The sequence below is a fragment of the Chrysoperla carnea genome, chromosome 5 (genome assembly GCF_905475395.1).
Source record: "Chrysoperla carnea chromosome 5, inChrCarn1.1, whole genome shotgun sequence".
Taxonomy (NCBI): domain Eukaryota; kingdom Metazoa; phylum Arthropoda; class Insecta; order Neuroptera; family Chrysopidae; genus Chrysoperla; species Chrysoperla carnea.
The window spans coordinates 5,299,365-5,323,542 of NC_058341.1; the positions used below are offsets into that span (position 1 = coordinate 5,299,365).

A 24,178-nucleotide genomic window follows, 5' to 3' on the forward strand; every position below is an offset into this window, starting at 1 on the left:
AATAAACAAAAAAAAATTCAAAAATTTATTTTGACAACTTGAACGAAAATCCTCTATATCGGCCATATTGCATTCACACCAGAGCCATCTCTAGGTAATTTCGTTCGCCAATAGTTAGTTTTCTTCCATACACACAGAATAACCCATTGTAAGCGAAACTAATTTATTTTCATTGTGCAATAATACTACTTTAAGACTAGTTTATGTGATAGAATGTTTTGAATAGTTTTCCTGTTTTTGAGAGGTCAAAATCTATAAGAAAATGTAAAAAAATCCTATGCAATTTTTTAGTCGCAGACCTGTGTACTTATTTAAAATGCCCGCTGATTCATTGACAAGTGATGTGTGAACGTATCTTTATGTAAATAAATACGACTAGACAGGGTGAGGAGAGCGTGACAAGACCACATACCACACAAAATATTTGTTGAACGGTGGATGGATACTCGTACATTGGACGACGGATACGGATCCCTCTCTTAAGCTACCTATCAACATCTCGCGATTTCTTTAAAAAAAAAAAAAAAAAAACTCACAATTCGCAATAAAATTCGAATTCAAACACCTCTAAGAAACAAACGAGAAAACCGAGCTAAATCAAACATGCAATGTAAACAATTGCACGATAATAATTGTGTACACGATAAATTAAAAACAATAGATAAATTAATTACAATAAACAATCGATAATCATGTAAATAACGATTGTTGTATTTAAAAAAAACTAAAAACAAACAAAAGTGTTGTTTTTGTGAATTGAATTTAGTGTGTTTTGTGAGAAGCAACTTGGGAGCTTGAGTTGTGTTTTGTTTTGTGATGTTAATTATACGAGAGAGTTAAGGGGAGAATGGTGTGCTATGGCTGACGACAGTAAAATTCGAGTAAAACGTGAATTTGTGAAATTACTTGAGAAACATTCAAGTTTATTTGGTGTACAACTTGAAGAAATTGACATTGACCATCAAAATAATGAGGATTCAATAACAACAACTCAAGCTGCTACGAAATCTGTTGTTGACAGTGACTCCCATCACTCCTATGCACTGTATCAAGTGATTAATGCACCTGATCCTGAAATTGTTTCTACTTTACAGGTTCGATTTTACTTTCTTTTTTTTTTTATCCATTTAAGGAAATTTTGATTTTGGATTAAAAATAGATAATTTTTAATATGAACACGTTTGACGTCATTTTTCCCCACTAGCTGTGTGTTTCTTGTTAATATCAATGGTTTTTTTTTGCTTTATAACAAAAAAAAATCTTATTGTCATAATTTATAAGATTTATGTATATTTTTATACATATTTATTATGCTAGAATATATTCATTTATTTAACAGGGGCGTATCTTTATTATTATTAAATCGGGAGCCTCGTATGGTAACTTTATCTCATTCAGTTTTTAAGGATGTATGAGCATGACAACAATGTTTGATTTAAAGGCTCAAAATTTGTTTGTAGGTAGTCTTTTACTCAAAGCATATGTGGTTATAATTTCAGCTTAGGTATCCGTGCAAATTTTTAAGAAAAAAGTCATTAAAAATCGATATAAAATACATTGGCTCTTATGGAGGAATCTCAAAAAACGACATATTTTGGAAGTTTTTGATAATTTTCATTTGGAATGAATGAAAATAAATTTAAAAAAAATTTTTTAATAGAAAGTAAACATATTAGCAATGAATTAGAAAAGAAAAAAACTAAGTGTCACCGTCCATATAAGGGATGTAAGAGCAGGGTAGATTAAGGGTTGAAATTATTTTTATCTTATTTTCAACTTTGATGATGAATTTTGTTATAACTTCATGAATGTAGACGAAAAATAAGAATAAAATTTTTCGATATGTGCCTTGGTTTTCGAAATATCGAAAGCTAAATAATTAAACAAAATTTTCAATTTTCGATATTTTGAAAATTAAGCCAGATATCGAAAAATTTTATTCTTACTTTTCGTCTTATATCGTCAAGTAATAATATAAATTTATCATCAAAATTGAAAATATCTATTTTTAAATTTGTGCCCCCACTACCATGCTCATACATCCTTAAGTAATCATATTTTCAGCGAAAATATAAACTTAGATATTGTATCGAATAAGGACATGTGGTTAGAAGTGAGAAATGCGTTATAAATCAGTTTTAGAAACCCCCTTAAAACATGATTTATTAAGTTTTGGAGGTCCAGCTACATCTGCGTATCTCTAGCGACTCATTTTGTTCCAAATGAGTTGAAATTACGAATGTAGAGCTCAATCCTTAAAATTTCTGCCAGCATCAGCACTATAAAATAAGTCCATAGACATAATATGCATAGATATAGGTTGGTTAAATCAAATTTTCAAAAGAAAAACAATAATTAAAAAATAATTTGTACATATTTAGTTCAAAGTTCAATAATCTGCGATACATTTTTATTTTTAATAAATTCAAATTTATGTAAGCTTCACTTAACATCCATGTTTTAGATTATTATTATTATCAGTGTTCCTGTTGAGAATATTTTATCTTTTGCGTTCTTGAACACGTACCTAAAATAGTTACGTTTAGGTAAGGTTAGGTTAGACTGGCTGTCCTGGGGTGGGACACACTTAGACCATAGGGTCCGTTGTGATACCGTAAATGGGTTGGCCCATCCCCGGTCAATACTCCATGAACCATTTATAGCTGTTTAAGAACAGCAGGAGGGCTTTGACGTCGACTGACTTTAGGTCGGAGAGGTCGTCAAAGAGAGGCTGGTTCAGTAAGTCCATCTCCTCATGGCAAGAGCTAGACAGTGACAGAGAAGATGAGACATTGTCTCCTCGTCGTCACCACTGTGACAGCTCCTGCAGTAGTCGTGACACACTGCCAGGCCTAAGCGTTCAGCATGCTTGTCGCGCAGCCAGTGTCCTGTGATAGCCGCAACAACTTTGCGAACAGAGGCCCTTGGAAGTGATATGAGAACTTCGGAACGCCTGCGATTGTACTCAGACCATATCTGTCTTGTAGTACCACAAGTACGTTCTCCATCTAAGATTGGCCTTTTTCAGAATATCCTCTTTCAGGAGTAACTTGCAGTTCGCAAATAGAACTCCCGGGTATTTATTGATGCTTGTGTCCGGCAGCATCGTGCCATTTCTGGAAAGCTCGTCGGCTTCACAATTTCCTGGAATGTCCCTGTGTCCCGGTACCCATACCAGGTTTACATTCATTCGTTCCGCCAGCTCATTTAAAGACGTACGGCAGTCTTGTGCTACCTTTGACGTTAGATAGACTGAGCTGAAGGATTTTAGAGCCGCTTGGCTGTCGGTGAAGATTGTAATGTCCCTGCACCTAAGGGTGTTCAGTCTTAGACATTCACAAACCTCGTGAATAGCCATCACTTCCGCTTGATACACACTACAGTGATCCGGCAGCCGAATCCGAATGAAGTGATGCGTGCTCATAGTACAAACATAATATTTTACACGCGTTCGAAGTTTTTAAGTAAGGGCAAAACGATCTGCTAACCCTGCTTGGGTGTATTCTCTAGAATATTTTTATGTCTATGAATTTACCCTAACATTAGTTCTTATTTTAACCAATAGATAGCGCCTTAAGCATGAATCTGCAGTAAACTCATCTTTAATAAATCTTTTTTTGTATGGAAGTAAATAATTCATTTTCGAAGCTAATTAAATATTAATTTTTTTGTTTATTTATTTATATATTAATTATAATTATAATAACAGTTTTATTGATAAATTAATTATTAATAAATAATAAATAAATTTTCAATTTTAATATTTTTATTAAATTAGTTACTTAATTGTTTTCAAATACTATATTATTATTATAAATTTTTAATTATTATTATAATAATTATAATTTAGAAGTTTCAGGAAGTGTGTTAAATGTGTGTGAATATATGACGTCACTTGATATTATTAGTTTTATGTAATAAACATACATATGTGTGAATTAACAATTAACAAGGACAACAGGATTTTGAGGCGCGGCGTGCCTTTATTTTATTATATGATACTTTGTAAATATATATTTTTTTTAAACTTTCAGATAGAAAATTATTATTTTCATCTCGAAAAAACGAAATCAATAAAATAAAGTTTAACAAGTGAAATTTACAAAATTTAAAAAGCCCCCGACAAATGCAATTTATTCCTTGTAAACCGATTTTTGGAAACTTAGCTATAAAATGTTGTTAGTCAAGGCGGTTCGACCGTTTAGAGGCTACGATGCCACAGACAGACAAACACACATAGCGGTCAAACTCATAACAACCATTTTTTTAATTCGGGGGTTAAAAACTAAAATTCGACTTTCATTTTTTTCTTTTTCACAATATGGCGTCTGGTGGTCGCCAAATTGAATTTTCATAACCGAGATGCTTCGATCGAATGAAGGTTTTCTTCAAATTAACCTAAATTTCATAGGTTTTATTTTTGTTCTACGAGTCAAGGTTATATCAAGATCATAATAGATCATTTCCTATTATTTTTGAGCCATAGAAAGGATTTTTGGTCATTTTTACACAATCCATATTTTTATATATACGTTTTATCGGAAGTACGAGAAAACTCAATACGTTTTATCGGAAGTACTAGAAAAAGCATATATCTCTGGAGTAAAATTTTGTTGTTGAAGGTCATTGGTCTAATTGCCAAACGTCATATCCATCACGGGGAGTCAAAATTTTTTTTTTAATAAATATTTACTTTTTACAAAAACAAAAAGAGGACATATAAAATTATACATTGTATTAAAATTTTATTCGATTTGGCAACATATGTTTTTAGCTAGTTGAGAATCACAGATGTTTTCACTTTAAACTAGATCACTAATTTTGTTCGTATCGGAAAAAATGTTTTGTTAATGTTTCTCGGAAATTTCCAGTGTTTAAATTTAATAAAAAGTAATCAATTTATTAGATTTCCACAATAAAGTCCTTAAACTCAGACCTATTTAGGGTATCTCAAGTATCCTAACGTCCAAATTCCCTTAAAGTTTCTGAACAGATTCGAAATGATTTGAATAATATATTAATTATATTAAAACTATCAAAACTAGTGAGGATTAAGTTAGCGCTTTATGTCTTACATAGACATCTATGGATATTTTATACTATAGGAGCATTAGGTGATATATATTTCGTTTTTATTTGTACTCGACGGGAGTCTTTTTGCTGTTAATTTTAAAACATTAAACATTTTTATGTTTAATCATCCAAAGATTGTTTTCTTGGCAAAATATTTTGATTTGAATATTTTTCCTAATTTTCAAACCTATATAATTATTTGTTTTAAATAATATAAGTTTTTCTCTAATAAAATATGTTTAAACTAGCCTGATACCCGCCCGTTTCACATGGCTTAAAAGTAAACAAACGCCGCTTTATAGCCTCCACCTCTCTTGATGTGCACAGTTTTCAATTATTTAAAATGTAAAATAGTCATAATTCATTGAGTAGGTATATCAGAAAAGTTGGCCATGAATTTTTACAGAATACTTTAATTTATGGTTCAAAATGATGATTATAAATCTGCTCCATCTATAATCATCATTTTGAACCATAAATTACAAATTTATAAAAAACAAACAAACAAACATCATTACTTTCGCATTTATAATATATAGAGATTTTGATGTTAGAAAAATATTTAGTGGCCTCCACCAAAAGTAATATTTACATTGAGTTTTGTGTGAAAGGCTGTGAATTGATAAAAAAATTTATGTAAAAATATACTTTTTTTTTTTTAAAAGTTGTTTTTGTTTTAAAAAAAACTTCAACTATGATTCAGTAAAACAACATTAGCATCTTTCATAACTAAGAAGACGATGCTAATTATAAATATTAATAATTTATTAATAAATATAAAATATCATTTAAATATTATGTTGAAACATTTTAAAGAGTAATAAACCATATAACCGTTTATTTTAAATCCGTGTCTATACTATACCATTCAATTAGAATGCCATCTTACGCCACCTACGCCTAGTTTTAACTTTTTTTTACCTTTAGAATAAAAATTTTCGTAGGCGCGTGATTTTGTGCAAAATTAACGATTTTCCACATTTTTTTGAAATTTATACTCGAAAAGTACCCATTTTAGAGAAAACAAGTGAAAAAAAAAAAACAATTGACTGAGTTAATTGTTGAAATACCATGTATAGACAGTGTTGATTACTCTATCACATTACACATACATACTGATATTCCCATATAATACTTATTATACAATTTACGCATAATTTGCGCTCTCACGGGTAAACAGTGATGTTTACGAAAAAATGTTTCAAATAAAAATTGTTTATTTTTTTATAAGGAATAACTTTTACATTTAAATTTTTGTTCTATCTATAACCATTTACACCATTTTAAAATTTTGAGATATCTCGGTTAATTTTGATATTGCAATGATACGAATTTTGGGGCTTTCCAAAAAAAGAATATCTATTATGAGTAATTTATAAATCCGACAATAGATCATTCTAACCACAAACCTATATACAAATAATTTTTATTTGCTGTGACGTATTGAATTTGACCATTTTTGTAAAATCTATTTTTTTATAATTAATTAGGATTTAAATAACCAACGGAGTTGGAGTTTTACCCCACGCAAATATGTTAAATATCACCATAACCAACCATACGGACATACCCGTATAGTATCTAATTTAATTCATATACATATTTTTCTATGAAGGTAATTTGAAAATCACATCAAACAGAAACTGCGTAAACTTAGCGAATTTTCTTTTATTAAGAATAATTAAAAATAAAATTATCGTTAGTCAAAGATAAATCATGAAATTTGAAAAAAGTTAAAATTTATGTAAAAATATACTTAAATATTCTGATTTCGAGTCATAAAAGCACATTTTTCTTTTAAAATATTATAATTAAAAATTGTAATTTTTAAACTGTATGTCACGTGACCTAAAACGCGGGTAAACCATGCTGTGATGTCATATCGGTATGAGTCATAGACCATCAGTTAGTTCAGTGTAGACAGCTGGGTATAATATATACATAGATCATAAGTATTTATATTTATTATAATCAGATGTCTATGAATATATCTATCAAACTTATTTGTGTTATTTCGTATAATGATACCCATATTACGTCATCAAATTGGATGCCCGCGGATGCTGAGCTTATTATAACTATATATATAAGCTCAGCCTCACAGCATTTCAAGCGCGTCTCGTCACATTCATATTTTAATATGTGTTGTTAGTTCATTACAGTCGCTGACCTATCTTTTATTACTTTATCAAATCTGTTCTGTTCAGTTGATTTAATTCAATATATTATGATACAGGACGTTACAAGAACTTATTTTTAGAATGTGATTTGCTTATAACAAGTTCAAAAATTCACTCTGTATAATTTTTTTTTTTTTTTTTTCAATACTGATAACTCTCAGTTATCATATCAGTCGTGGACGTCTCCACCTTCAAAACAACATACTCTACGTCAAATCGTACGAGGATGACTGTCAATGATAAACATTCAACAAAAATTGATAAAAATAATAAAATTATTATATAGTCAAGTATATAGAGTGGACCAATTTAATCTATTAATAGCTCGTTTTGTAGTTATGAATATTTTTAGGCGTTGCAAACTTTGGACTAAACTTAATATACTATGTATATTTCATATATACATGGTATAAAAAATAAACAACTTTTGTTTGAAACATTTTTTCGTAAACATCACTGTTTACTCGTAAGGGCGCAAAATAAGACAAAAATTTTAGTGCCCAATTTCTCCAAAACTATAAAAGATAGGGAGTTGAAAATTTTTGCTTTTCAGTCATTTTCTTAGTTGAAAATCGGCATCCCGTAACTTTTTGCCTAATTTTAGCTATTAAAAATTTTCTAGGCTCTTGAATTATATACATAAAAAAAAACTATAGTGAATCGTTTGGGAAATTAGGGCAACGGATCTTAGAGTGAGGTCAATAAAAACGATAGGTATTTTTTTTTTTTTTTTGGTGTGCTGTAAACTTTTAGGTGAGTTTAACCTTAAAGTATTACAATAATAGGTATTAGTATAAAAGTATTGATTATGTCTCTTCACTTAGAACACAGTCTTCATTCAAAACCACATCACCTAATCAATGTCTTATTATTATTAATACTATCTATGTATTATTATTATTATACTTTAATATAATAAACATACAATTTACAGTCAAACCTATCAATCAATATTTCATATCCGCTTTAACTTCGATTTTATTTTGTGAGCGATTTTCATTATGAATAAATTTAAAGAGACGAATGATGTAAGTTTAACGTGTCTGTGTATCTGTCTGTCTGTCTGTATATCATCGTAACTCTTTAACTAATGTACCGATTTTGATTTTTTTTAAAGTGAAATTTCATTACACGTACCACTGAAAAAAGAAATACAGAGAGTGAATCGATAAAAAAACAAGTGAAAACAAACAATTGACTGAGTTAATTGTTGAAATACCATGCATAGTCAGTGTTGATTTCTTTATCACATTACACATACAAACATGTGACACATACATAACTGATAATCATCAAGTATAGTACATATTATAAAATTTCCGCTTAATTGGCGCCCTCACGGGTAAACAGTGATGTTTACGAAAAAATGTTTCAAACAAAAGTTGTTTAATTTCGATTATGATATCTCGATATCTTTTTTCGATTTTGAGTTATCGTGTCCACAGACGGACGGACAACCGGAAATGGACTAATTAAGTGATTTTATGAACACCTATGACAAATTTTTTTTCCTAGCTTCATTATTTTTAAGCGTTACAAACTTGGGACTAAACTTAATATACTATGTATATTTCATATATACATGGTATAATGACTAGGTTAAGTAAGTAGTTAAACGTTATCGATACAATTAATTTGCCTAGCAGAATGGCTAATTAAACGGCGCGGTTTATTAAAAAAGCCTAGCCTGTTAATTGAACGGCTAATTAAGTTGTTGCCTGCAACAAATACAATAAGAGAACATATTTTAATGATTATATAAAAGAGTTAATAGTCGAATTAGGTGTAAAAAAAAAAATAAAAAGAAGTTTGACTGTAGTACATACTTTGAGCCGGATCTACAAGGCCCGATTCACAAATACATAAATATATATAATATGTAATGACAGACAGACATTCATATACATACGTATAGTAGAGTAGAGTCATCAAGAGAAACAAACATTCTATAAGTATTATGGAGAGATTATGAGAGTTTACTTACACACAGACAGACAGACAGACAAACAAACAAACAGACATTATTAAGTATTATAACTATAATATTATAAATATAATACACTTTATTTTAAATATTTACAACGGATTTAATATAATATAGAATGCGATGCAATATATATATAATTTAATAAGTGTGACTGAAATAAAACTTATTTTAACTAACTATTGTATATAGGATGTCACTCACTTCACTTCATGTCACATCATCACTATTGGGGGGTAAATCTATCGAATTTTGATAATCAATTCGGAAAATTTGGGGCGAAGGCTAATTTACATCTTTTTCTAGAATTTCAATTCCTTCATTTTTCGAAAAGTTACAATATGAGATGCGCTCCCAACCCGATCGTGCTCAATACAGGCTCCACAAGTGGGGATGTCAGAGATCTTCATGTTACGAAAGTGGTAATTCAATTGACAGTGTTCTGTCAAGAATCCCATCACTCTTTTCAACCGTGCTCCAGTGAGTCTCAAAGAATCCTACTGTAGGCATGACAGGTTCAGATAAAAGGGGCCTTTGAGAAGATCCCTCTCGTGCCAACGAGTCCGCTGCTTCGTTCCCCTTAACGCCAGAATGGTGCGGTATCCATATCGGTCTGACTGTGTTATTCAGTGCGAGGCGAGTAAGTTACAAGTATCATTGTGTCCGTTTTGCGCAGTACTGGCGAAAATATGGATGCCACACCCCTTGGTATCTCACCCCTGCATCAGCAAATATGTACGGCGTTCAGAAATTGACGAGACATCAAAAGTTTTTTTTTAACTTCTGGTACCGAAGATACCGGATTTTATTTATGTATGGCATTTATGTAATTCGCTTCGAATACTTATGTAGAGTTAGTATTTAGCAACGCTGTACATATTTGCTGATGCAGGGGTGAGATACCAGAGGGTGTGATTTTCATAGTCTGACCTGTGTATCGCGTAAAACTGACACCATGGTACTTAAACTTACTTTTACATATAGGAGTATCTTTTTCAACATGTTTTCTGGTGGGTCATTTCAGCATGGGCTTGTGGTTTGTAGATGAGATATGCAGTAGACTCGCGGTAATCCGACTTCTGTCTAATCCGGCACCCATTGTAATCCGTCATAACTATAACGGTAATTACAATGCAGATTTGTTATAAATACATGAATTCTTCGTGGCTGAAATTAGAAAACGATTGAAATCTTATCACTTTGATGTGTAATTTGTCGGATTAGGTTAGGTTAAAGTGGCTGTTCTGGGGTTTGACACACTTAGACCATAGAGTCCGTTGTGATACTGTAAAAGGGTTGGCCCATCCCCGGCCACTACTCCATGAACCATTTGGAGCTGTTTAAGAACAACGGGAGGGCTTTGACGTCGACTGACTTTAGGTCGGAGAGGTCGTCAAAGAGAGGCTGGCTCGAGTAAGTCCATCTCCTGAAGACAAGAGCTGGGCAGTGACAGAGAAGATGAGACATTGTCTCCTCCTCGTCATCACTGTGACAGCTCCTGCAGTAGTCGTGTTACACTGCCAGGCCTAAGTGTTCAGCATGCTTGCCGCCCAGCCAGTGTCCTGTGGTAGCCACAACAACTTTGCAAACAGAGGCTCTTGGAAAATTTGTCGAATTACAAGGTATTCTTTTTCAAAAAAATTCTAGACTAGAGATAAATTCGATAATTCGACACCACCTTGCAAACCGTTTGTCGGTTTATCGCGGGTCCACTCCACTTTGGTGTGTTTGTGATGAGTGGATGCGGTGGCACTCTGTATTTGATAGCACAACATGACCGTTCACTGTTCACCGATTACTTACTTACTATTCCTCCTCAACCAAACACAGATATACACAGATCTCACATTATAAACATAGTACCACAGTACACAGTATACATACTGCGAACACCGTCATCAACTCAAACCGGACATGTAATTTTTTTTTTTTACTTTGTTTTTTTATATTCATCGTGTTTGTACTTTGTTGTTTGTGTAGAGTTTAAGTTTTAAATGGTGTGACACCTTTTATGTGTACCACTTGGTTTTTGTACTTTTTCTCTTAAAGTTCACATTTTATACACATCGTACACAGACTCTCAAGAAGAAGAAGTGTAAAGTTTAAAAAAAAAAGAAGTTTTCATTAGTGATTCGCCATCGTACTAGAGAGTAATATACGCGCTGCGTTTTGTTTACTTGCAAGAGTTTTTCACGTGTGTTTTCTTAGTCTCAGCGCAGTGAATGTGTGTATGTGTGTGTGTCTGTGGTTTTTTTTTTTGGGAAATACCTACCAATTTACCACCTGTGTGTATTTGTTTTTTAATTTTTGGGGAATTTTTATAAAAAAATAAAGTGTTTTTCTGTGATTTCCAATTTTTTTTTAATGGTGTGTGTGTAATTATGATCGATTGTTAACACATTTTTTTGGGCGCATTAGAAAAGCATCAATAATTAATTTTCTCCAAATGACGGTTATTACAGAGGTAAGAATTTACGAGATGTTTCTTGACTTTTTTTTTTGAATTTCTTGAATGTAATCAGGTTTTTTATTTGATTTTTTTTTTGGAATATACAGTGTGATTATTGTATAATTATACCTTGTATATGAAATATACCAAGATATATTAAGCTTAGTCCCAAGTTTGTAACGCTTAAACATATTGATGCTATGAACAAAATTTTGCCATAGGTGTTCAAAAAATCACCTAGTTAGTCCATTTCCGCCTGTCTGTCTATCGTCTGTCCGTCTGTCATCACGATAACTCAAAAATGAAAAAAGATATAAAGGTGAATTTTTTATAGAGTGCTTAAGGTGTAAAAAGTGAGTTCAAGTTCGTAAATGAGCAACATAAGTCAATTGGGTCTTGAGTCCGAAGAACCCATCTTGTAAACCGTAAGAGATAGAACAAAAGTTGAAATGTAAAATGTGTTTCTTATAAAAAAATGAACAACTTTGATTTGAAACATTTTTTCGTTAACACCACTATTTACTCGTGAGAGCGAAAATTGTATAGTATGTATTATATGGGAATATCAGTTATATATGTGTGACATGTATGTATGTGTAATGTGACAGTGTAATCAACACTGTCTATACATGGTATTTCAACAGTTAATTCAGTCAATTGTTTGTTTTCACTTTCTTTATTTCGTAAACTTTTCTGGAGTTAATTTTTATTTTTGTTTTACACCTATTTTCGAAATAAACAAATCAAAAATAGGGGATTTCTTTTTTCCAATAATAAAGCTGACCTATGTCTGGCCTGTTGTAGCGCCATTTAAATCAACATTGATAAAACCATCTTGTTTTCCCTTTGATATCAATATATTTTGCGTCACAGACCAATAACTTCATGCCAATTATAATTTTGGATCACAAAACTATCTTAAAATGGGAATTTCCACTTTTTTCCAAAAATAAAGTTGATCCTTGTATGGCGTGTTGTAGCGCCGTCTAAAAATAAAACTGATAAGCTCATTTTGTTTTTCCACAAATATTATTGTTGAAGAAACAATATACAGAGTGCTTGGGACACTCTGTGTCAATTAACTATATATATTTTTAAAAAAAATAAATAAAAAACATCGGTTTTTTTGCTTCAATTAAAGATGCTAATGTTTGCAATGACGTCACTAAGAATAATTGTCATTTTATAGGTTAATGATAACAAATGGAAAATATTTATATCGTGTTCTAAAGGTTGTTGTGCTATTATTTATTAGTTTTATTGAAAAAAAAAAAACGGTTTTACGTGTTTTGAGGTTATCTAAAGGATCAGAGTCTGAAACCCCAACGTACGTCTTAAAACGACTGGTGTATTTTTTTGTTGACTAGGGGGCAGAGAAAAAAAAACAACAAATGAACAACAACAGTAAATTATTATATTCATTGATCAATTATAGTCATACGTACCGAGTGGAGTACAGATCATGGTAGCTGCCTTCCCCCCTGAGACTTTAGTTGGCTAAAATTATGAGGTCATTAAGTTTAAAAATCGATTTTTTTTATAACATAGCTAAATTTTATCCGATCTGAATGAAATTTTTTTTGAAACCCACTAATTTTGGGTCGATCTTTTCATCTATGATTGTAGTTTTACGCTACCATTAACCTTTATGGTATATTTTGGGACCAGGACCTCACATTCTTGGAAGCCGTGAATGATAGGTTAAAATTGACAATAAATTTGAAAAGTACGACTCAAACTTAGTAGGATTACATGCTTAGTTTATCAAAATCGGATAAAATTTCGATGTGATAGAGAAAAATTAAATTTTTTGGATTTTGATGACGTCATTAAGTTTAAAAATCGATTTTTTTGATAACACTGCTAAATTTTATCCGATCTGAATGAAATTTTTTTTGAAACCCACTAATTTTGGGTCAATCTTTCTTTCTGTGATGGTAGTTTTACGCTACCATTAACCTTTATGGTATATTTTGAGATCAGGACCTCACATTCTTGGAAGCTGTGATTGATAGGTTAAAATTGACCACAAATTTGAAAAGTATGACCCAAACTTAGTAGGATTACATGCTTGGTTTATCAAAATCGGACAAAATTCGGATGTGCTAGAGCAAAATTAAGTTTTTTGGATTTTGATGACGTCATTAAGTTTAAAAATTCGATTTTTTTGATAACACAGGCAATTGTTATCCGATCTTCTTGGAATTTTTTTTGAAACCAACTAATTTTGGGTCATTCTTTACAGCTTTGATGTCAGTTTTTTGCTAGCTATCACATATGTGCCTAATTCCAGGACCAGACCTCCACAATCTTGAAACCTAATAGAGCTAGGTTAATTTTGATGACAAATTTGAAAAGTATGACCCAAATTTAGTAGGATTACATGCTTGGTTTATCAAAATCGGACAAAATTCGGATTTGCTAGAGCAAAATTAAATTTTTTGGATTTTGATGACGTCATTAAGTTTAAAAATCGATTTTTTTGATAACACTGCTAAATTTTATCCGATATGAATGAAATTTTTTTTGAAACCCACTAATTTGAGGTCAATCTTTTCTTCTGTGATGGTAGTTTTATGCTACCATTAACCTTTATGGTATATTTTGAGACCAGGACCTCACATTCTTGGAAGCCGTGAATGATAGGTTAAAATTGACAATAAATTTGAAAAGTTCGACTCAAACTTAGTAGGATTACATACTTGGTTTATCAAAATCGGACAAAATTCGGATGTGATAGAGCAAAATTAAATTTTTTGGATTTTGATGACGTCATTAAGTTTAAAAATCGATTATTTTGATAACACAGCTAAATTTTATCCGATCTGAATGAAAATTTTTTTGAAACCCACTAATTTTGGGTCAATCTTTCCTTCTGTGATGGTAGTTTTACGCTACCATTAACCTTTATGGTATATTTTGGGACCAGGACCTCACATTCTTGGAAGCCGTGAATGATAGGTTAAAATTGACCACTTTTGGACTTTTTTGTATTGTATGAAGGGTTTGATTGGATACCAATTGATTTATGTATGTATTTGTACCGGAACCGATTAAATAACTATTAGTGATAACTGATAAGTAAAGTTTAAGTATATATTTTTTTATCAGTATAAACAAATAAAAAATATAATTATTGAAAAATTAAAATATATATGCCATTAAAAGTGATAACTGTCTTATCAATGCATTTTCTATTTCAAAGTCTATTTATCCGTTTATTTTGAAAAAGTTTTTATTAATTATTTAAGGTCCAAGCGCAATGAATTACACTTTCACATAAATTATTCATGAAATTTTCACTTTTCGAAATAGATACGATATCGTTGATTTAGTTTTGCATTTTACTGTATAAATAATTAGATAATAAGGATTACAATTGTCAAAAAAGTAATATGGCAACTTTCTACCTTTTCTACGAAATATTTTTAAAAGTTAGCCCAAACGAAGGCTTAAAAATAAATACCGCAAGGCTCACAAAAAACATTTACATAAAGTCTACAAATTTCTCTGTGTTCAAATTCCTGTAACTAATGCTTATTAACTTAAATACATCTGAAATATATACCGTGTGGTCATTTCAAAAGTATCCACCCTTAATAACTCTTGACCTGATGGGATTATTGTTTTGTGTAAAACCACGTCGATTTGAATATCGAAGGAGGAGTTCAAAAATGATACCTAATGAATGTTTGCAAAATGGGTCCTATGACCCAAGATCCAATTGACCTATGTTGCTCATTTATGAACTCGACCTCACTTTTTACGTCCTTAGCATACTATAAAAGCTTTCAGCTTGATATCTTTTTTCGTTTTTGAATTATCGTGTTGACAGACAACCCAAAGTAGATTAATTAGGTGATTCTATGAACACCTCTATACCAAAATTTTGTGGCATCAATATTTTTAAGCGTTCAAACTTGGGACTAAACTAAGTATACCTTGATATATTTTATATGTAATGGTATAAAAATTTAAAAAAAACTTTACTTTTTAGTGCATATTAATTTGTTTTGGAAAAGATTTTCTTTTGAAGTCGGTTTTCTTTTTGTTAAAAATTTTTTTTATTTCGTGATTTTTAGTGAATCTGAAGTACACTAACTTATTTTTCACTAAAAAAAATCATCGAAATCGGTTGGCGTGATATTGAGTTATTCGTCCTCTTGTCGTGCATACTTAATGCAAATTTAAGACTTTTATGATTTCCTCATGAATACCGTTATCAGAACTCGACCAAAATGAAATGGGACCACACGGGAAGCACTAGCTTTCAAATCGATAAAGAATTATCAAAATCGGTTCACCCAGTCGAAAGTTACAAACATTAAAAAAAAATAAAAATACAGTCGACTTGATAACCTTCTCCGTTTTTGTTTGAAGTCGGTTAATAATATATGAAGATGAACGATAAACCTTAACATCCGCTTATTTTTTACCCAATTATAGTTAGTGACCTTTTCAGTAAACATAATGTATGTATATGTATATATCTGTTGTGTTGTGTTGTCTATAATATAAATATATAATCTAATAATTATATTTATAAATATATATTTGATTGTATTTATATTATTTATATATATTTATATTTTAAATATATATAAATAAGAAGGAACACTTACATCCTGTTTGATTGTAAGTTGTAACGCTTTCTACAGGTATAGTTAGTTAGTTAATATGACTTGACTGACTGTGACTGTGAGTTGTGAATACACCACTTATTCAATGATACTGTACTGACTGATATTGAATGAAGAATACCTTACCAAAGAGATGTTAAACAAACCAACAGATGAAACACTTGGGGACGATATAATACTAAATATACTAGAGAGGTGAACATCTTATTACCATTTTATTTGATAAAAAGAATACACTTATTTATACATTTATTATTGCTTTATATCAGAGAGAATACACATGCTAATGAAGAGTGATTTTAAATTATTGATGGTATCCAATACCTTCAATATATTAGATTAATAATACGTTCCTAAAGAAAATCAATCTCATAAGCGTGTCCTTTTTTTGGAATTATCCTTCAATTTTATTAGCGTACTTTCTCTGTTACTGCCCGGCGCTCATACAGCAGCGAAGGAAATGGTTTGGTCCGGCCATAGTCGAACCAGAAGAAATTAGGAAACTCAGCGCTAGGCAAATCCTGGGTTTCAGTACATCAGTTGGTTATAATAGCCACTGAAAAGCGTAGCGGGGATATAGTACAAGGGTCTACTTGGCTAGGTGCTCTGAACCATTGCTTCGAGGCGCAATGCTCGAGCATGGCCCGCTAACCTCCATACCATACCATACCATACCATAGCCTACTGAGGCTCGTTCGCAAGAGGGGGGGGTGTCAACCCCTCCCCTCTTGCGAACGTCCTGTAAATGTACACATTTATGAGACGTATTTCCCCTGATGAATCAAATATCAATGCATATTTTGAGCTCGGTACATTCTTTGACTTTGACTTTGTCTTTGAATCGAGTATTTAAAAAGTAGCTCTGAGTTTGCGAACAAAATTGTGTATTAAGTGTATGTGGAATCCAAGAAAAATGTTTATTTTAAACCAGAAAAACTTAAGACTATTGTCTCCGTAAAATATCGTAAGAATGTTTTGGACTATATGCACGGTAATAGTATACATGCTTGCAGTCAAATAATGTCTTATTTTTAACTCTAATGTACAACGCGAATGTTTCTCATTATAAATATTGTGTATCAAATGCTGTGTTAATATAGATATCTCTCTTCAATGGCCAATACTATAACTATAGTCGTTTCTGTTCAACAATAAAATTGATTTACTTTTAGTTATTATACCTCAATAATTAACGTGATGCTAACTATAAGGGTGTTATATCCAGTTGTAAGCACAAAAAACACGTTACATTTCTTTAATTTTAAGATCCCGTTGTCCGATTTCAAAAATTTGATATGGTATTGCTCCTGTAGTCGATCTCCTGAAGGTCCTCCCAAAAAAAGGTATCCATCGGTGAGCACCATATCTTTGGTTTGGATTATCCAAAATGACAAATTTCTTTAGTCGATAGATGAATACAGGTATTAATCGAAGAAATAGTCAAAATTTTGAATCAAAGTTTTGAAACTTTTTGAATTCAAAATTAAATTTTCCAACTTTAAAGTGGTTTAAAATATCGAAATAATTTTTCAGAAATCTTTTTTCTTCGATTAATACCTCGGGAAAATATCTAAGAAAATTGTGTAAAAATTCGAAACTAATCGCGTTTAAAGTTTCAAAACTCAGTTAAAATTTGTTTTTGATGTGTTTACATCGTGAATATTTCTCGGATTAACTTGAAATTTTCAGAGAATATAATTAAATATATGTACATTTCGGAAATGCAAATCATTTCTTTGAAAATTCTAACTGGATAGAATCCCTTAAGTAAAATAAGATCATTATTTTCTGATCACCCGGTACTTTATTAACCTGATCAGTGATCAGTGAGTACTGATACAACTAACTAACTCTTTTAACTCTGAATCCATGTGTACTCACTCAGTCAGTCTATAAAGGTGGTATTGGTACCTTTTAACTACACAAATAATATATTTCTTTTACCCAAATCTCTTTCATAGATCCGCTTGTACTCAATTTAAGTTTTGTTTTTAATATAAAAATTAAAGATTTTATATTTAGATATATTATATTTTTTGTTTTAAATAAAAAACGCGCTATCTATAGATTAAATTTCATTACAAATATAATTAGATACAAATTATTTTAAATATGACAAAATTTTTTTTATGAAGGAGTTTTCATTGATATTTAAATGTAATCATGTTAGTTTTTTTGAGGTCAATCTAATAAGTATGTTTTAAATTAGACGGATCTTTAGTATAGCCATCTGGGAGTTTTGTGGGAGTTTTGAAAATGGGTAATTTTATAGATTTTTTAGGTAAGCGACAAGGATCCGAGGTAGTAAAGTGGAAATTCGAAAAGAGCACCTCAAAATCTATAAAATCACTCAAAACTCCCGGAAAATTTTACAGGTAACCCTTTCTTTTTGAAGCGAATGATTAGAGAAAATTCATCAGGATATAAAAATACAAAAAAGAAACTTGAAAAGATAAAACAACTGACTGAGTTAATTGTTGAAATACCATGTATAGACAGTTTTGATTACTCTGTCATATTACACATACAGACATGTCACACATATGTAACTGATATTCTCATATAATACATACTATACATTTTGCGCCATCGCGGGATTAACAGTGATGTTTACGAAAAATGTTTCAAACAAAAGTTGTTTATTTTTTTATAAGGAACATTTTTTTACATTTGAACTTTTGTTCTATCTATAACGGTTTACAAGATAAGTTCTACGAACCCAAAACCCAATGGACCTATGTAACTCACTTATATCTTTCTTCGTTTTTGAGTTATCATGTTCACAGACCGAAATAGGAAATGGCTTGACCCATAGGTCAAGACCCAATTGTCTTATGTTGTTTACTTACGAACTCGACCTCACTTTTTACGTCCTGAGTACGCTGTGAAAATTTCAGCTTGATATCATTTTTCGTTTTTTAGTTATCGTGTCCACAGACGGACGGACGGGCGGACAACCGGAAATAGACTAATTAGATGATTCTATGAACACCTATACCAAAATTTTTTCGTAGCATCATATTTTTAAGCGTTACAAACTTGGGACTAAACTTAATATACCTTGATATATTTCATATATACATGGTATAACCACGCAAAAATTTAAATCCTTTTATTTTTATTTGAGTGTACTTAATGAATTTTAAGTAAAATGTCAACACCTAATATTAATATTTAAGTATAATTATGTGAAATTAAAATGGGTGTAATAGCTTTTACTAAATTGTAAGTAATGTACTCTTGGCTGTCATGTCATGTAAGTTTTGGGTGAAATTAGAAACGCATAAAACAATTGTTTTAAGAAATATTAAATTTTATACTTTCATTTTTTATTGTAGTGAAATTTTTTTTTTTTATAAAACTACTAATATTATTTTAATTAGTTATATTTTCTAAAAAAAAGAGTATTTTTCTTGTTTTAATTTGACCTCTGTACAGCTGATTTCTCAAAAACCATAAATCTGATCGAATTTTAACCAACGGTATCTTTTTCGCCGGGTCGAAATAAGCCTTAAACCATGTTATCGTCAAAATTGAAGACGCAAAATTTTTACACTATTTAAAAGGAAATTTGACCCTAAATTTAAGAAAATCAGATCTATTTAAACCTAGGAATAACAATGTTAGAATGCAAAATTTTGTTTCAAATTATTTAGCCATTTGAAAATGTTTAAAATCGTAATCACTAAAATTTTTTTTTGTTTATTTCAGAATTATGTGGATAGTTTAATAATAAATTCAAGCACAGCAGCTGATCCAGGTGGTGAAGATTCCAGCTACGATTCCGATGGCGACATCGAACGAGACGATCCAGCAACAAACATCACCGGAAGTTCCAGCAACAATGGTGGAAATACACAACAACACACCGAAGTATCACGCACAACCAGTGATACATTAGCAGCTGAATTCGCTGAATATGTATCACCGCCAGGATACGCGGCCCGTGTTGAATTCGCATTAAAATTAGGTTACACAGAACGTTTAGTACAAGCGGCATTACATAAATTAGGTCCTAATCCTGGACAAAATGAATTATTAGCTGAATTAATAAAATTAGGTGCTAGAGGTCCATTAGATCAAAGTCCACCAGCTGAATCATTATTGTCAATTGTACCGTCCGATTCAACTATCGATTATGATGATTCAACAATCTCTACGAATTCGTCATCCACCGGGAAATTACGTCAAATTGTTATTGATGGCAGTAACGTAGCAATGAGGTAAGAAGAAAGGCATTCAATTGTTTTTAATTATTTAAATCATTTAGTACTAAATTCGTTATTTTTAATTGTTTCAGCCATGGTAACAAAGAAGTATTTTCTTGCCGTGGTATTAAGATATGTGTCGATTGGTTTCGTGCCCGAGGACATCAAGATATAACAGTTTTCGTACCAAAATGGCGTAAAGAAGCCCCACGGCCTGATAATCCAATCACAGGACAAGAAATATTAGGTGAATTAGAACGTGAACGCTTACTAGTATTTACACCAAGCCGTTTAGTTGGTGGTAAACGTATGGTATGCTATGACGATCGATACATTCTACGTTTAGCCGCTGACGTTGATGGCATAGTTGTTAGTAATGATAATTATCGAGATTTAGCACAAGAATCACCAGAATTTCGACGTGTTGTCGAAGAACGAATACTTATGTACTCATTCGTGAATGATCGTTTCATGCCGCCAGATGATCCTCTAGGTCGTACCGGACCAACGTTAGATAACTTTTTACGTGCACAACCTAGACCTCCGCCTCCATGTCCGTATGGGAAAAAATGCACATATGGTAATAAATGTAAATTTCATCATCCAGAACGAGGACCTTTGCCACATAAAACCGTAACCGAACGACTTAGTGAACATGCACAAAGACATTTACAAGCCAGCGGGCAACGTTTACAAGGCAAATCAGTTAGTTTACCATTACAATCTTCCGAAGAAGTACGAAAAACACCATTAAATCGAACACGTTCAAATGTTCCAACAACAACGGATTCAAATACAACAAACACGTCTGGTGATTCAGTTAATTTACATCGAAAATTACAAAGACAATTAACACTGAATCCAGGAAATGATCCACGCTTGTATAATCGACGGTATCAGAACATACCACAAACAACAAGTCCTCAACAACCAACGGCCCAACATCGTCCACTAAGTCGACATAGTTCGACAGGAAGTCGTGGTGGGGTAATTACACCTACAGCATCTTCAGCCTCTGCATGGGATCTACATCAACATGTGACACGTATAGCATCCGCACCAGGACCACCTCCCACAAATATACAACGTCCAATGCATCGATTATCATCAACATCCGATCCACAAATTAATTTATGCGCCCCAAATCCAAATCAACCATGGCCACCATGTTACGCTCAACCACCATCATGTTTACCATTACAACCGCATTATTCTTCGGTTCCAGCTAGTACTGAAGATGCCCGACGTAAATTACATTATCATTTAGCTGCTATCTTCCCGGAAGAACAAGTTACGCAAGCAATGAATTTGTATCCAGATGAAACAAATCCACAACGGATTTGTGGTGCAATTTTGGCAATGTTTCCAAAACCATAATTTATTGATATGATTGAAAATGGCTCTTTATATTAAAGTATATTTATTTAATATTTAAAAGATGCACTCTTTAGTCAAAAGTACGTACTATTTTATACATATTTTATATACAAACATGTAAAAGTGGCAAGCCAAGTCAAGTCCTACTCTAAAGACTCGTTAACAGTCTAAGTCTAAGAGTCCATTATGGAAAAGCTCCTCTTCATCAAATATTCGTTAATATGAATTAAAATACCAATTAATGAAGTTCGAGTTCTTCCTCTTGCTTTTGATACCACAATTTTCCCAGTTAGTAAATTGTATTCAAATTCCATTGAAAAAATGGAAGCACATTCAAAAATAACATCGAAAATAGAACAACCTTTATATTAACGTATGTTCGATAAAAGAGAGCTTGATTTATCGATAATAGATTCTTGCTCATGATAAGTAGTAAGAATTACATTGATCCCTAATCGATGAATACAAACCACTTTTGTATTATTCTTTTTGTAATACACGAACTGCCCTACTTTTTTTGCAATAAAAAAAAAGGCTACTATGCGACAGGTCTGTATTACAAAATTCAAGAGTATTTTTTCAAAATAATAATAATAATATATATATTTTATTTTTAAATTTTTGAAACGTAAATAATGTTTTTTTATTGATGATAAACAAAAAAAAAAAATTTCGCACATATTGTGCAGTATATGAATTGTTTTACCTAATTTTAGGTTCTAAAATTATTAGGTCTAGAGTCAAGCGTAATGTTTAACAGTCACAGTCATTTCTGACTGGAAGTTTTAATCTTTCAAATTTCCAAATTTTTCTGAAATTACTGTCCAATACTATGCCCGGCTCTAGAACTATTTATTAATTAATGTAATTTAATTAAAAAGAAAAAACAAAAGTAAAATTTTGTAAAAAAAAAAAAAAAACTAGTGGGAACGAACACAAGTGAAATGTAAAATAAAAACCCACAAAATTTCGTAAATAGGTAAAAAAAAAAATAATGTAAAAAAATTTCCATTTAATTATTGTTTTTCCTCCCTTTAAAATGGAGGAAAAAACAAAAACGAAACATCCTTTTAAAAATTGTGTCTACAAATAAGAGAGAAAAATTTAAAATACACAATTTAAGATAAGAAATAAAAACAGTGGCTTTCAATAATTGATATTTGAATTAGTCAATAAATCGCACTAGTTCGACCCGTGTGAAATTTCGCAATGCGGTGGGTAAAAACCGGCTAGAGAAATAAGCAATATATAAGATTCTTGAGTCACAACTCGAGGAGCTTTAAAAAATCAGAAAAATACCAACGCTTTTTTCCAGGCACATATTTCCAGGCACATATTTCTTTTACGAAAATGCTTATTTTGCCGTACTATATCAACTAGTTGAGTATAAACCGTTTTCTCAGAGGCAGATTAAGAAATTTTGTGTTCATAGATAGTTCCAAAAATTAGCACCCCCCGTAATAAAAATCTATCCATAAAGACGTTTTTTTTTCAGTTCTGTAATTGTATTTTTTGCATATTTAGACTGCGTACACATGTGCCCCTTTTTAACCTCGAACCTGTAAGCGCGTGCCTACTTTGCCTTGTAGATAATCCGCCTCTACCGTTTTTTTTTTTTTGTACACTCTGTATGAAAGAAGCAAAATGGATTTTTGGAAAATCCTTTAATAGAGTGTTACACCTTTCATTTCCTGGAATTTTTAAATACGTTGTAAAATTTGCATTTTGGGAAAAAACGTTCAATTCCTTTTGAACACAAAAGATTTATTGACTAATTCATAACTTTTTGTTTGTAATTTTAAACTTTAAAACTATTTCCACAACTTGATAAATGAATGTAATGACAGTTTTGACTAAAATATTATGATTCTTAGAATGCGTAGGTTAATCATGGAAATCAGTTGAATTTTTTAAAGTATTGTTATATTTATTAACTTTAGGTAATTTTCAAATCTTTGTAACTTAAAAAAAAAAATCTTCATATTGAAGTTTATAGTAAAATGAATTTTTTTATATTATCAAATTGAAAGTTTCTCATTTTTAAACAAACAAAAAGCCAATAAGGACTTTTACGAGACCAAAGCACTTTAGGCTACGTTTTATTTTCGTTCAATGTAGCTTCTTCCATTAACTTTTATTTTATGGACGGGCACCAAAGAATAGCAAATTTGATTTTGGTAAAAAAACGAAATCTAACAAGTTAAAATCTGTTGAATCATTTGTTCCTCAATTCCGAGCGTTTTTAACAGATTTTCTCACAATTTTCA

At 31.3% G+C, this 24,178-nt stretch overlaps 1 protein-coding gene across 2 annotated transcripts; it reads left to right on the forward strand.

Annotated features, from left to right (window-relative positions):
- The first annotated feature begins 395 nt into the window (after positions 1-395).
- On the forward strand, positions 396-22,434 carry LOC123301565 (probable ribonuclease ZC3H12D). 2 transcript variants are annotated; one of them, XM_044884370.1, is made up of 3 exons: positions 396-1,094; positions 20,038-20,549; positions 20,627-22,434. In XM_044884370.1, exons 1-3 carry the CDS (start codon positions 858-860, stop codon positions 21,909-21,911), a joined length of 2,034 nt encoding a protein of 677 aa, XP_044740305.1. In that variant the 5' UTR covers positions 396-857; the 3' UTR covers positions 21,912-22,434. The 2 variants fall into 2 exon arrangements, with proteins under 2 accessions (XP_044740305.1, XP_044740306.1); XM_044884371.1 differs by lacking the exon at positions 396-1,094 and adding an exon at positions 11,273-11,701.
- The last annotated feature ends 1,744 nt before the right edge of the window (positions 22,435-24,178 follow it).

Bases quoted from the DNA above. Each gene is read 5' to 3' on its own strand.
- LOC123301565 (XM_044884370.1), top strand. From the start codon at position 858: ATGGCTGACGACAGTAAAATTCGAGTAAAACGTGAATTTGTGAAATTA. The intron at 1,095-20,037 runs GTTCGATTTTAC...TGTTTATTTCAG, and splicing joins AAATTGTTTCTACTTTACAG to AATTATGTGGATAGTTTAAT. The intron at 20,550-20,626 runs GTAAGAAGAAAG...TAATTGTTTCAG, and splicing joins GGCAGTAACGTAGCAATGAG to CCATGGTAACAAAGAAGTAT.